Genomic DNA, 15,675 nt, shown 5'->3' with positions numbered 1-15,675 from the left:
TTCTGTGTCAGGCTGTGGGGTAGAGGGAGCCCAGTCTCCGAGCTGCAGGGACTCTGGCTTGCTCTTGGCTCTCTCTTTCACGATCTTCTCAGCCACTGACCCTGGGAACAGAGCAATTTTAGCTCTCACTGAGCAACCTGATGATCTTTTTAGATTTCGCCAACCAGCCTGGGGGAATGTACTCTTAGAAGGACCAACCAAAGGGTAGAAGATACAAGAAAACATCCCTTTCAGCTGCAGACAGAAGAGGAAAAAGGAATGTCTTCGATATTCCGAGTTTTACTTTCAGTACCATATATATATGAACCCCATACTCTCAAAGGTCTCCTAGGGCTGGTTGAATACGGAGCCACAAGTTCAGGTATAGTTCATTCTGTGATACGATCTTAATTTGATGTCAGAGACCTCAGTGCAGAGAACTGATGCCAAGGTCAGCTCTGCCACATGGGTCCTAAGTGGCTGACTTTTCTATTAGGGTTTATCTCAGAGTAAGATGGAGTGTCACTTTCCATTTAGGGAGAGAAAAGCTTTTTTAAAGACACTTTAGTGGTTTGTCTTCGCTATTAAGATGATTAGTCAGGGAGCCAGAGAGATAGTACAGCATTTAGGACGTTTGCCATGCATGTGGCCTACCTGGGATCAATCTTCATCACTACATATGGTTCTTCCAGTGCATCAGGTATGATTCCTGAACTTGGAGCCAGGAGTGAGCCCTGAGCATAGACAGGTAGAGCCAGGAAAAAAAGAAGTTTAGGATTCAAGATAAAAATCTAAGTTTCCAAACTCATTTTCTTTTGTTATTTCAAAGATGGAACTTGAATCACATCAGAAATTGTCCTTTTCCTCTGCCCACCTCTATGGCATGATGAGGCTATAAAAACAGATCGCTTTTACTTCCTGGACCTCTCCTGTGACAAAATGGCATGGTGTTGTGAAGAAACAAAAGCATGATTATGTGATAAATGTATCTTTGTTTTATTTATTTTATTTATTTTTGGTGCCAGAGATGAAACTCAGAGCCTCCTGTCTGAGCACATACTGTAATACTGAAAACTCCACTCACTGCTGTCATTGGTTGAATACACTGTTCATTTTAAAAGCAAAATCCTCTTTAAAAACTCAGATATTGTGGAAAGAGCCTTAGCTTAGGAGAGCTTTCATAGATTCTTTACTTACAAATTATATGACCTTGGGAAAGTTTTTATATCCCTCTGACCCACAGTTGCCTCATCTACAGAGGTTCATAAATCATATCTACCATTTGGGTTGTTGCGATGGTTCAATTATTCGGTACCAAGAAACGTGTCAAATGCATAGTGGGCGCTCAACATGACTTTACTCTCCCATTAGCTTGTGTTTTCAGATCTACTTCCGGATCTCTAAAACTGTCTCCTAACACAGTAACTAATAACAGTGGAAACTAATCATTATCACTAATGCACAATCCATCTGGGAGAAAGCTATTCCTTCCTAAATCAGGACTAATCAACAAGGCCTCGAGACCCAGCACTGTCTGACCATAAGCTCATAGGAACAGATGGAATATGGGCTAGGCAGATGGAAAAACCACATTTTCCAACAGGAATTATTTATTTGTGAAGTTGGAACCACTTGGAATGAGTATTTTGAATTAGGAGGATGAAATATTGTAAGATTCACAACAGGGCCATGAAATTAACTAATGTGCTACAACTACCAGCGTTCCTGGGAGGCTGGGAGGAGGAAAAATAATGGTGCTTTAAAACTTAATCTAAACACATCAGTCATGCCTTGTGGGTGCGACCTTGAAGCGGCTGAGCTGATGACTCTGTCTCTTGGGTCTTTTGAGAAAGGCCATTCTCACCAAAGGCCCTTTTTCTTTGGATCAGGTCTTTCTAGAACATGGAAACTATAATATGTATATACATATGTGTGTATATATATATATATTTGCTATTTTATTTTATTCTATTTGGGGGGAGGGTTGGAGTCACACCCAATGCTTGGGGCTATTCCTAGATCTGTACTCAGAAGTGACCCCTGGTAGGGCTCCGTACAATATCATGTACAACACTATAGATAGAACCAGGGTTAGTGGCATGTAAGGCAAACCCATTATCCACTGTACTATTTCTCCAGCCCCCTGCTGTTATGATTTAATGGGACATTTTTAGGGTTAGACTCTCTTGTGGTGTTTTCATATTTATGATGGTCCTACAAAGTAGGACCATCAAAGTTGGCCTTACAGGTGAACCTAAGAATCAGTCATATGAAGTGCTTTACTCACTAAAGTCGTATGCGAGAATCTTTTTTCTTTGTTCTTGTATCTCAAAACTTTCCCCCTGAAAGCTTTGCCCCCTAGCACAACAAAATAGTCATCTGATTGCAGACCTCTGTCTGTCTGGAGCACAGGCAGGACATCGGCTGCAAAGACTGAATGACTGTCTTGTGCTTTCTCTCCTTTCTGGAGCTTCATGAACCATAGTTCAGAGTTTCCAGAGTTTTCTCTGAGACTTTGCTCACTTGTGTGACCTCCCTGGAAAATTCAAACTTGTCTCTCCAGGGTTTCTCTTCCATCCCACTTGGGGCCAATTGCTCCTCTCCTGCCAGGACTCAGTTCACTCAGCAGAGTTCCAGGAAGCCTTCCCCGACAGAAGTGACTCTCCTGTCACAGGGGACGAGATCTCTTCTTGAGTAGCTTTGTTTTCCTGCTCTTCTCTCACTCAGCATGTACACTCTGTTCTCAACAGCACCAGCCCTTTGGGTTTTCTCCCTCTAATAATATCTTAGCTAAACCAAGATTTACAAATGTTGCTTCCTGAGCGTATGAGAAAAGGAAACCCTTGCCTGGAGAGCTTGGTGTTCCAGGAAATGCATTCTGAGAAACAGGTCTACAGGTGTCCGAAAGTCAGTACGGGAACTCATGACGAACTCATGACTCAACAGCTCATAATCAACACCAAATAGATTATGAGCCCTACCTCTCTCATTTCTACATGATCCATGCCCAGAATGACTCCAAGGACAGTGAGATGACTGTACTTGTTGGATTGATGAATGAATTGGTGAACAGATGGGATGGATACGAATCTCAGAGATTTTTTTTTCTTTTGGGGTCAGACCTGGTGATACACAGGGGTTACTCCTGGCTCTGCACTCAGAAATTACTCCTAGTGGTGCTCAGGGGACTATATGGGATGCTGGGAATCGAACCTGGGTCGGCCATGTGCAAGGCAAACGCCCTCCCCGCTGTGCTCCAGCCCTGGAATCTCAGAGATTCTTGACAGGAATGTATGTCAAGACATTGCTTGGTATATCGGTGGTATACATGATGATTTCCAGTTAACAGATAACTCAGCTACGCGTATATGAATAAGTTACTTAGACCATTCTGATACGGATTGCTGAAAAGCTTGAAGGAAATCCTGGCGTCAGTGAGTGGTGTTCTCAAGTGAGGCGTTAGCTGGGAGAGGGATTGCACTAAATTGGATGAAGTTGGATATGGATCTTCATATTCTGATCCATAAGTACCCAGAGAGGGATGAGCCTGTTTCTTCCTTTCCTAGACATCTACCACTTGTATCATTTATCATCTTCAATTTGTCATCTTCAATTTTTTCAAGTGGGCACCAGTAACATCTCCATTTGTCCCTGTCACGTGCTAGTGTAGCCCAATGGTTTCTGCTCGCTCCAAGAACAGGAAGAGCCTCAAATCGTTCACTCAGGGTTTTGACAAAGAAATCTGACCATCGCATAGGTGGGCGGCCATGTGGACTTTTGGTGTCCCGTGGAATCCAGTCGGTAACAGCTCTAGTCCAATGGTCATCTATGAATCACATTACGTGTCTGGCCCATCTGATTTTTGACGTCTTGGCAAACGAGACAGCGTCCCTGATTCTTGATCTTTGACAGAGGTCAGAACTCCGGATTCCTCCTCTCACTTGAGTGAAACGTGATACTCCTAGCATAGCTCTCTTGATTCCTCTTTGGGACTTCCTAGACATCGAAGTCAGAAGAATTTGAAGTCCAAATGGCTACAGAACCCAAGCTGTTACTGGACCCTGCAGGCTGCCTAGATTTGGGAATATCGTGTTTAAATGATGAGTTAACCATTTTTTTGGCTGAGTATCTGAAACACAAGGATCTTTATTCATGACATAGAAATAATTTCTGTCTCTGGATGCTGTCACAAGAATGAGAGGAACTCCCCAAATATGGCATATTGCATGTGTCCACAATGAGAGCTTCTTGCCCCTTCCCTTGGGTTCAGGGAATCTTGGCACCAGGCATCTGGAAGCAAATACCAAGCATCCCTGGGGTGTGGGAACACAGTTATTAGCACGCTGCAGTCTGACTCTGAACGAGGCAAACCTGCAGCTGGCAGCTGGATCATGAGTCAGTAGGGAGTCAGGCTGGCAGCTCTGGCAAGGACGGCAACCAGAACTGCGTGCAGGGAAGGTACTTCCTCATCTCTGTCTCCAGCTTTCCCTGCATCTCTAGCAAAGTCAGCATTCTCGTAGGCAAACTGCTCACCAGTTTTCCTGCATTTTCTCAACGCCTGATCCATTATTATCCCATTTATCCCTGAAAAGAGACATCTGATAGGGGAATCAGGTCCCGGGGAACACAGAGGCCCTTACAGTGGGCCTGGTCAGAAATTCAATGACTGCAGGATGGGGTGAGTCATGAGCCCCTACTCCTTTCAGACTGAAGATTGTACTTCAGGTTCTAGAAACTCTCTCTGTCTGTACCTCCCACAAAGAAGTGGAGATTAATTCAGTCATAAGGCAATGCTATATTCTCATTTTTTTTTTCCACAGGCATAAGGAGACTAGGACCCAGGCACCTTTCAGCCGCTACCTAAAACCTAAACATTCTGCCTTATACAACATTCTGTTCTTGGAAGCATTCATGTTTCCTCTCATTAGCAAGTTTTTCAGCCACTTTCAATTCTTTTGGGGACCAAAAGTTATAGCAGCAGCCCACTTCCTAGTTTCCAGTTCTGTTTGTTAACACATTTTTTTCTCAAGTTGAACAAAATTCATATCCCTTGAGTGTTCCTTGATCCTCGCTCTATTTTAGACAAAAAGAGAAAAGATAAACTTCTTACTTACCTAGATTCTGTTCCTTCTCTTTCTTTCTAACGTGCTGAGTGGTTGAGGGAGAAGTTGAAAGTGTTTGTATCAAGGTCAGCTCTAGTGGGGGAGTGATCTGAGCTTGAGATGGTTTATTTGGGATGGACCATTTATTCAGAAGTGGTTGTAATGAAGGGCATGTGTGGGTTTGGGTTTGAGTTTTACCCAGAGAGGGACATAGAATTTTTGATCTTGCAGGTCAAAAGGAATTTGACAATTAAAGTAAGCAAATACAAGAGAGAGAATTGAATTGCCGCAGGAAAAACAATCCGTAAATATACACGATATCTTTAGGAAGCAGTGGAAAGTCAGCGTGGCTGAAATAAAGATGGGGGAGTCATGACAAAGCATTAAGAGAGATGGGTAGTGGCGAGATAAAAGAAATGAAATGCTTCCTTTAAATAAGATCTTTTCGATTTGTTTTTATATTGAACCAAATCTAGCAGTGCTCAGGGCCAACTGCTGGCTGGCAGTGCCCTGGGGAGCATTCAGTGCCAAGGATCAAATCCAGGCCGCCAGCATGTGACGCCTGAGCACCAACCCTTTGGGTTTTCTCCCTCTAACAATATCTTAGCTAAACCGTAGCTGGTCTTATTTGTTGGGTGAAAGGAGCCATTTTGATGTAACATCTTTTCATTTATAAAAATATAATGCCTTGCTATTAGTTTGGCCCTATTCAAGCTCTGGCACTTTTGGAGAACAAGGCCTGGGGCAAAGTATTTATATATATATTGATAAGTAAATACAGATCGCCCGCGATAGCACAGCGGTAAACGTTCGCCTTTCACGTGGCCGACCCATGTTCGATTCCTCCGCCCCTCTCTGAGAGCCCGGCAAGCTACCGAGAGTATCGCGCTCCCAGGGCAGAGCCTGGCAAGCTACCCGTGGCGTATTTGATATGCCAAAAACAGTAACAATACGTTACTGGTGCCCACTTGAACAAATCTATGACAGTGACAGTGATGAGTAAATAAGTGTATCATATGGCTTATGAGCTAAAGGTGCTAGAACATTGTTTAAGATTGAATTTTTTTTTTTACTATTGTGCACTGCTGAGGAATGTTAAAATAAGAGGTACTTTGGTATTTTTGATAAACTGGGGTCAAACAAAGATAAGAGGAGATTTTGTCCAGTTTTCATCGTCTTTGCATTGGGCATTCCAAGCATTACAAATGTTGCTTCCTGAGCGTATGAGAAAAGGAAACCCTTGCCTGGAGAGCTTGGTGCTCCAGGAAACACATTCTGAGAAACAGGTCTACAGGTGTCCGAAAGTCAGTACGGGAACTCATGACAAATCGTAGACAGGACACTCAAAGTATTGTTCCTGCAACTTCTTTATACAACCATATAAGAAAAGACTTTTATTGGGAATTGTGTCCCTTTTCCTTGACAGGATGTCTCAGTAAGCTTACTCATATGCTTAGCTCTGATAGCAAATGATCTTCAATTTTATATATATGTGTGTGTGTATATATATTATATATATACATACACACATATTACTGTCATCCCATTGCTCATTGATTTGTTCGAGCGGGCACCAGTAACGTCTCTCATTGTGAGACTTATTGTTACTGTTTTTGGCATATCCAATACACCACGGGTATCTTGCCAGGCTCTGTCATGCGGGCTTGATACTCTCTGAAGCTTGCCAGGCTCTCCGAGAGGGGTGGAGGAATCGTACACAGGTCGGCTGCGTGAAAGGTGAATGCCTTACACTGTGCTATCGCTCCAGCCCATATGTCTGGTGCTGATAACGCCATACACACATAGATGTATATGTATATATATATATGTATATATATATTATTGAATCATTGTGATAGAGACCCTTACACAGCTGTTCATGATTCGGTTTCAGTCACACAGTGCTCCAACACCCATCTCTCCACCAGTGTACATTTCCTAGCATTGGTGTCCCCAGGTTTCTTTCCATCACGCCCATACACCACTCCCACCCCAAGCCTGTCTCTATGGCAGGGGATTTTCTTTTCTTTCTGTCCAATTCTTAATAGCACACTTTTTCGCTCATACTACTCAACCTTTAAATTTTATTCAAATATCTGTCTCTGATGATGCCCAGGATGTTCACTCATATTCTGTTCCACTTTGCCTTTGATTCTCGTCCTACGGAGATTCAAACTTAGATTGTTAGTTTACAGTAGAAGAATATTAAAAAAGAACAAGGAAGGACCACACAATGCCCTAAATGTTACAGTTGGATCCACCGGTTTCTTTTACACTACTGACAAAGTCACACTCTTGAGTTGATTGGGACCCTTAGGGTGGGGTCGACAATTCTCTCACTGAGAAGGGAGTCATAAGTCACAGACCATGTCTGAGGTCAATGAATGGGAAAGTCAGGGGAGGCCAAAGTGTTGAACAATATTTTGAAAAACAATATTTATGAGATATACGAATACAATTTAAAAATACAATGATTTTATATAATGCGGTATCATAATCTATTATCCACAGGACCCAGAATTCCCAAGCTTTAATGTTAGTGCAGTGGGACAGTTTTTGGAATTTCTCATATATTTCAAGAGCAATTTACTCTTTCCAGCAATCTTCATTTAACAGGGGAATTCAAGTTTTAATTCTGTGACTATCAGGAGTAAAGTCCTATTTATCTGAGGCTGCCCTAGGCACCCATGGAGTCTTGTGTGCCCTAATCTCTAAAGTCAGTCCAGCGTCAAAGATGTGGAAAGGAACCTAAGTGCTGGCTTATGGAGAGCTAGGAGAGTGTACATACAGAATATTGCGTGTATGTGTGTGTTTGTGTGTTTGTGAAGGTGGGGGTATGTGTTGCAGGGAATGGAAAAATCTTTAAAAAATATTAGGTGACAAGATCAGATTTACCTTGCACATACTCGTTTCTTTTCTGGAAATAACCTCTCTCTTTCACTGATCTGGAAAAATCCAACTATTCATTCCAGATGGAGACAGTACCTTTTCCTCCAGGAAGCCCTATTTCCCTCAAAGGGAGATAATGACTCCTCCCCCATCTGCACCCCCCTTTTACCTCCTTATTTCCAGGACAAACCTAAAAATGTGCTGATCACAGATGTTCAACTATTTACCTTGTTGCTGTTATGGGTTGCATTGGTTTCATGGTACCTTGTACGAAAGATGTATCGGTGACTTAAGCCCCCAGTACAAAGAGTGGAATCTGTTTGGAACTAGGATCTAAAAAGAGTACTTAAATTAACCTGAGGTCATTACAATGGACCATGATTCATTGCCAATGATGTTCTTGTTTGTTTGTTTGTTTTGTTTGGAGACACAACCAGCAGTACTCAGGGATTACGCTTGGTTTTGCTCTTGGGTTTCATCCCTGGAAGGGCTCAGGAGACCACATAAGGCATCAGGGATTGAACCCAGGTAAGGTGTGTACTAGGCAAGCACCCTAACCACTCTACTATCTTTCCAGCCCCACCAGTGCTGTTCTTATGAAAATGAAAAACGGGGACACAGAGATAGACAAGTACATGAGTCTTCTTTGAGATGAAAGCGGAGATCCAGGTGCTATATCTACAAGCCAAGGAACTTGGAGCCTTGTCAGCAAACTGGGGTGACAAAGCTGGGGTGAGGCAGGAACAGAATGCCCTTGCTCTTCTAGGAACGAGCTCTGAGGACAACCCAAATTTTGTCCTTCTATCCTCCCCAATTTTGGTACAATAAGTTTATGTTATCTAAGACCCTTAGTTTTTTGTATTTAGTACTACGTACTAAGTATTTAATCTAGCAAACTAGCTAAATTGCTTAAACATCTACTTCACCCAGTTCCCTTTTGTCCATCTTAATCCCCTCTGCAAGTAGTTCTTGTTCTGGACAATCTCTCTCTCTCTCTCTCTCTCTCTCTCTCTCTCTCTCTCTCTCCCTGATTAATTCAAGAACAGGATTAGTGCTATCATTAGCACTGCAGCACTGTCATCATCAATTTACTCGAGCAGGCACTAGTAACGTCTCCACTGTGAGACTTCTTGTTACTGTGTTTGGCATATTGAATATGCCATGGATAGCTTGCCAGGCTCTGCCTCGAGGGTGGAATATGCTTGGTAGCTTGCCGGGCTCTCCGAGAAGGACAGAGGAATTGAACCTGGGTCGGCTGTGTGCAAAGCAAACGCCCTACCCACTGTGCTATTTCTCCAGTCAGTGCTATCTTTATAATGATTAATCAATTTTTTGTTTGTTTGTTTTTGGTCCACACCTGGCAGTGATGCTGGGGATCAAACCTGGGCCTTTTGCATGCAAAGCACACACACACGCACATACACACACACACACACACACACACACACACACACACACACACACACACACACAAGCCCTTTCAGTTTTCTCCCCAATCTGTGACTGACCAAATTTTACTGTCTCTCTTTAGCCAGCAGGGAAGATGAATGAAGGAATAAAAAGAGATTGACTTTAGAGAAGCAAAAGGAGAGGAAAAGAAACCAAGCAATGAGGGGATTACACATCCCTAAAGCTGCTCAACCTAAGAACATAGGGCGGCAGAAAGAAAGCTTGGGAACGGTTCTGGGCTAATGTTGACAAATAGCTTTGCTGGTTGGAATTTTTATAAGATTTGGCCCATTGTTCTGTATTTTGGAATTCCAATGAGACAGAATGTGGGTAGGGGTCTCCTCAGGGAGCTGTTGAGGTTTGCGTGGGAGAGTGGGGTATGTTTCTGGGCCAGGGTTTGGTTAAAAGCATCAATTGCTCTCGACCAGATGAGTCTTTGTCAGAGCCCAATCTGCTTGTGAGCATGTCTGGGGTCTTTTCCCAGCAGCGCCATCTGTTCACAATTGTCCTTCCATCTGACCACTAACCCTCTGTTCGTACTCCTCCGAGAACTCCTGCCGCCACTTAGAGTCCACCCGTTGTCTTACCTGGACAAACTGAGTCCGAGGAGAGACAAGGTAGGAGAGAGGGAAGGAGAAAGGAGAAAGGAGTTCCACTGTGTTGGCCTCCAGGGCCAAGATGTGCCTGGGTTGGTCCCGTGCAGACTTCACACCGAACCGGGGAAACAGGCATGTGTCTGAGCCGAGCCAGAGCCATATTGTGCCCCAGGCAGTCTGATGGCTCCACAAATAATATTGATGCCTTTTGTTTGGAAACTCTTTGTGGAGGCCTCCCACTTCCCAACAAACCATACTAAATGCTGGGTCTCCCCCAAACCGTTTTGCCTTTTGCATAGTCCCGTGGCCAACTGTGAAGGCAGAAGAAGGGCCCTGAATGCTAATGAGGGGGATGGCTGGCATTCCTGAGGCACCCTGGCTCTGGGAACCCCGCCTTTGTTGCTAAGGAGCGCTGGAACTGTCCCTGAAAGGCTCTTAACAGAGGGGCTGGGAGGAGAGGGAGAGAAGAAAGGCAAGCATTTGTTTTCAGAGCTTCACAGTTCTCTGGCCAGCTCCAAAGCTGTCCAATTTTTGATCCCAATTAGAATATCAAACCCCCTTATTGTTTCTCTTAATGATCTTGGGAAATTCCTTTGAAGAGTCAGCAAGCACCTAGCAAATTCTTTGGAGCCCTTGTGCTTCTGGCTTGTGTGAACATTTCATGCCATGAGTCCTGAAAAACGCCCTTTCTCCCAGACCCCAGAGGGCGATGATATATCTGGGAGAACTAGAGCAAGGCAAAAGGCTGCAAGGGTTTTCCCAATAGGGTCTCCATTCAGCAGAGTTTTTTCAGGTACCGACTTGGTGGTGAATCTGCTCTGGGCTGGGGACCAAGATGAAGACGTTGGTCCTTGGCACAGGGTAATCGTCAGACTCAAGGAGAACATAGACCACACATATTCAAGGAAATTCCATGTGTTTTTTGTTCTTTCCAGAACTTGCAGAACCACGAGACCGGAAGTTAGTTGAGCATGGAACACTTCCTGGCTCAGTGCCTTAGTAGCCTTAAGATCTCAGACAAGAACATTTCCCGCCTGAGCCTCAGTTTCTCACTTTCCTAAGGGCAGTGTCCAAGCCCTTTCCTAGGGCTGACTTGGGTTCCTGTGAGAAGTAGGTGCAAGTGAGAGAACAGATAGGCTGGCATGTGGAGGAGTACAAGACCAGTGAGACAGGCACTGCTTTAGAAGGTGTCGACTCCTGGGATAGGTGCTGAAAGGGCACTGAACAATTTGGCCCAGTGGGTGAGGTGAAATACTGTGTGAAAGTCAAACAGAAAACACGTTTTCCCTTACGAAGCATGACTTACATGCCAGGGATCATGCAAGGAAATTTGCCTGTATTTGTTCTAATGGGAAAGACTCCATGGAGGAGGTGGGAAGTGATTCAGGTCTTACACCTGGGGAAGAATCAATCCTGCTGCCGAGACCCAGCCTCCACCATGTCTACACAGCTCTTCTATGCTCAAAGGTGGGAGCTTTGCGAGAGCGGGGCAGACAAAGTGGACACCAAGTTTCTCCAGGACAAATAGAAGTTGTGTCAGCCTTCTGCACAGATACCCATGAGGAAAGACTATGTTGGACTTAGCAAAACACAGAGGCTGTGCTTCCTCTACCCAGTATTGATTCTGCCTTGAGAAGGGCATGAGATCTAACAGAGGAAATAAAATACATTTTCTCAAAGCGAAGCATGAAGATGCTCTAGCCATAAAGTCAGAGCAACGTGTGGAATAACAACGACCTTGTAGAATCTTCCTGTTGGTGCCCACCTGTTCGCTTCCCCAGGGCACGGGTTATCTATGACCATCTTGTCACCTTACGCTGAAGCTCTGCTCTACAAAGGAAGTGGAATATTAGTTCCATTGTTTTTTTTTATTCAAAGTCTAGTATTTTGGACCAGAGGTTTTGTTCAGTGACCCACATCCAACCTGGGTTCAATCCCCAATACCCAGGTGGTCCCCCAAGTCCACCAGAATGCAGATCCTGAATGCAGATCCAGGAGTAAGCCTGGAGCATCACTGCATGTGCCTACCCCTCCTTCCAAAGAAAGTCTACCACTTACCTATGCAGTGTGTAAGTCTTACCCACACCAGCATAACCACTACACACACCGTACATGTACACGTCTGTGTATGTGAGCATGTGTGTTCGTATGTGTGCACACGCGCGCATGCACACATAGACACACACATCTCTTGAGTTGAAGTAGTTGAGAGTGTCTAAAGAAGACTATCAAGGAATAAATATCCCAAATTTTATTTTGCTGTAAGTTACCTGGCCTTCCTTTTGTGCTTCTCATAGATCATTGGTTAAGCTTCCTGATGCTTGGTAGTAAACTGAAGGGACATCAGAAAGACCCGTCTCTACATTGTGCAAGAAACTGCCTGAAGAGTGCTGATTTCATTGTTTATACCACTCCCATGAGAAAATTAGATGACTCCTTCACAGGCCGTAAATATAGGGAGATGATAACTTGATAAAAACAAACAAACAACAACAAAAAACCTATTTCTAAGAGCCAGAGCACATCCTGGAATACTTTGGAAACATAATTCTTTTCCTACTCTCTGTTACAGGGGGGTGCTGGTCGCATGATTGTGGCTCCAGATCTGGCCAGGACGATGCTACTTATACAAGCATTTAGCCGACACTTCTGAAACAAGGGGTGTGCATGGTCTGTTGGCACAGAACTCTGGGAGAAATGATTCAATTATTACTCTCAAGCCCCTCATTCGGTTTTTAAGGAGCCGCCTCAAACTTCCACACTTGCTGCACTATTTTACACACTTATAGTGATCTGTGAGCAGTTTCTCCCTTTCATCAGTAACACCTGTTCTTTACTTTGCGTATGTGTGTTTGTGTGGGCTGGAGCGATAGCACAGCGGGTAGGGTGTTTGCCTTGCACGTGGCTGACCTGGGTTCGGTTCCTTGGAGAGCCCAGAAAGCTACCAAGAGTATCTTGCCCACAGGGCAGAGCCTGGCAAGCTACCCGTGGCATAGTTGATATGCTAAACACAGTAACAACAAGTCTTACAATGGAGACGTTAACTGGTGCCCACTCGAGCAAATCGATGAGCAATGGGATGACGGTGATACAGTGATTCTAATTTGGTATTTTGGAATGATGAGAAAGCAAATGCTGATTGCTTACTTCCGTGGCCTAAAAGGCAGTTAGTCGACCCAAGGACTCTTTGCTGAGTTTGCTTTGCTTCAACCTGGCAGATGCATGGAGGCATGAGGTGGTGGGTATTACACTCAATGCCTTACAAATGCTAGGCAGCTGCTCCAGTATTTTAGCCATATCCCTGGTCCTCATGTTTCTAAGATATTGAGGAAAAAATTGCCTTCAGAGGAAAAAAATTTTTTTCTAAGGCAACTCAAGAATTATAAGCACGGAAGCAGCTCAGACTAGCCGGCCTTTCGCCACTTCTTTTAATGGATGCAAATTATTTTCTTCTTAAATTTTTTTGCTCATCAGATTTGATGAGACTCCCTAGTATTGTAAATGGACACAGTGAGATTCTCAAAGACCCTTGTGTTTTCTTCCTCCCTTGGCTTGACCCCTTCACCCTGTCTCCCACACAGATATAAAAATCAGGCTCCAGGTCACTGGCTGTGATGATGGTTCTGGGAATGCATTTGTCTCTCCAGCCCAGGGCCAGGGCTCTTTCAGTGAGATCATGCTGCCTGTGGGGTGAGATGCGCAGGGACGCATGTATTGCATAGAAGTGTAGACTCTGGAGGTTGTTAAGGACCAAAAATCAGTGCAGTTTTGTGGGATCTTCCTGCCAGAGGGAGCCAAGAAATTACACGTTTCTAGAATCCTTTGTTCGAGAAATCTCCCTTCAAAACATCTACCTTGGGTCAGGAAGGTAGCTCAAAGGGCGAGAGTATGTGCCTTGCATGCCCAAATCCCTGAATTTGATCTCTAGCTCTGCATGGTGCCTGAGTACCAGTTGCATTGCATTGGTGGGCCCAAGCATTGAACCCTCTGCCCCCCGCTGGTTGAATAATGCCCAGTCCCTGGGCCCCCTGAGCATTGCTTGGGATAACCTCCCACCCTCCATTAAAAAAAAAAATAGAAGAGAAAGAAAACAAGTTGCTATCCAGTTCTCTGAGAAAATATCCATATCCATGGAGATAGCATAACACCACCTAGTTGTTTACTAAGGAAAATTTATTCAGCAAAATGCCTGGAATTACTCTTCTGCTGCTTAGTGTTAAGTTAACCTGTGGTGAATTCTTTTTATTTTCTGCTTAATGTGAAATGCTTTCCTAGAATAGCGACAAGAGGAAGGGCCGATTTGCTCATGCCCATGCAAGCTCTCTCATCTGCCTTGTGCCAGGCGTTTATGGGGTTCACAACATCTGCATATTGTCACTGGCTTGGCCTACGAGGGAGGGGAAGACACAGTTTGATCAGCCACATAAGGAAAGAGTATGTGATACCAATAATATACTTTATTAGAACAGAAGAGGATTCTAAGCCATTGGGTTCTTGCCACCTCAGAAGACGAGGCCTGGTTTGCTCGGATCATTTGGAATGGTTTCTGAGTGAGCATCCTCGCCAGAAACAAGCCCCGGTCCAAAGTGTCTGTGGTAGCTGATGAGGCCTCCACGCTGACAGTGCCTCCACTCCGTACTCGGGCTTCGGAGTACCACGTGTCTGGGTGAAAAGGGAGATAAAGGAAACATCTGTTCTCACAATATGGGTTTGTTATCATAGCTCCTTTAAGTACCGAAGCGCTGGCTCCAAAAGCATATTTTCCCCCTCACGGAATCTGCGCAAGGCCTGGTCGATTTTCCGAGGGCTCAGGGACAGGTTGTAAATGAGATTGTAGTTGTGAATGAGACGTTTGGCTCGTTCCCTCTCCAGGACTCCTGTGATTGGGTTGGGTGGGTGGGAAGTTTTTAAGAGAATGTAGGAAGGGCGGGGAGGTGGGGGGGAAGAAGAGAGAAAAAACTGTATTAGCTTAAATGACTTTGAACTAAACATAACATGTTAGTATTTGGAAAGTTTAAGCTTCTTAAAAAATCAGGTGTTACCTTGAGGTACTTACTATCCTGGATGTGCATTGTAGATGCCAGGAGAAATTTGAGAGTAATTTGGGGAAAACAAAGAGGGCCCAATAAAACCCATAGATAAATTCTAAAACAATTTAAGCTTGTTCTCTGTAGTCATAAAATTTAAAGGCCAATTTTTGAAACAGGTGGGGTGCCTGCTCAAAACAATTCCCAATTGTTCTGGTTTATTTTTCATCGCATTGAAGTCTCCAGGCATGCTCCAAAAAGGCAGGGTTTAAGCAGCTCATTTTTATGCATTCCTGAAAATGTAATTATTGTGTCTCGCACCAGTTTACAGAGTGATCAGAGGTAAATTATCTAATATGCTGTAGCTCAGAGTTGAAATTTTCAATAAAGAATATTCTCTATTACCCACATGGTATATATGCCAACTCTCCTATCCGCTCCCTCCTTATGGCAGGTTGAAGAGAGGAATTTAAGGGTGGATCACAACATTAGTAAAGATGAGTACCTCACCCATAAGCCCCTAATTGTGAGCTTACATATGTCAGACACTGTGCTTGGGGTTACAGAGAATGTGGAGGAGTGGTCTGTCACTTTAAGAAGGTCTAGGAGAGGCCAGCCTGCAAGATAAAACAG

General features: G+C 44.1%; 1 protein-coding gene across 1 annotated transcript in view; it reads right to left on the bottom strand.

Moving 5' to 3' along the window:
* Positions 1–14,731: 14,731 nt before the first annotated feature.
* The window catches only part of C5H1orf87 (chromosome 5 C1orf87 homolog), a 79,833-nt gene continuing 78,889 nt past the window's right edge, over positions 14,732–15,675 (bottom strand). The window contains exon 12 of the mRNA XM_055140708.1: positions 14,732–14,892. Coding sequence (XP_054996683.1) covers positions 14,732–14,892 — 161 coding nt within the window. The remainder of the gene's footprint in view (positions 14,893–15,675) is intronic.

Source organism: Sorex araneus, chromosome 5 (assembly GCF_027595985.1).
Source record: "Sorex araneus isolate mSorAra2 chromosome 5, mSorAra2.pri, whole genome shotgun sequence".
Classification (NCBI taxonomy): domain Eukaryota; kingdom Metazoa; phylum Chordata; class Mammalia; order Eulipotyphla; family Soricidae; genus Sorex; species Sorex araneus.
This window is presented reverse-complemented; position numbering and strand designations above follow the sequence as displayed.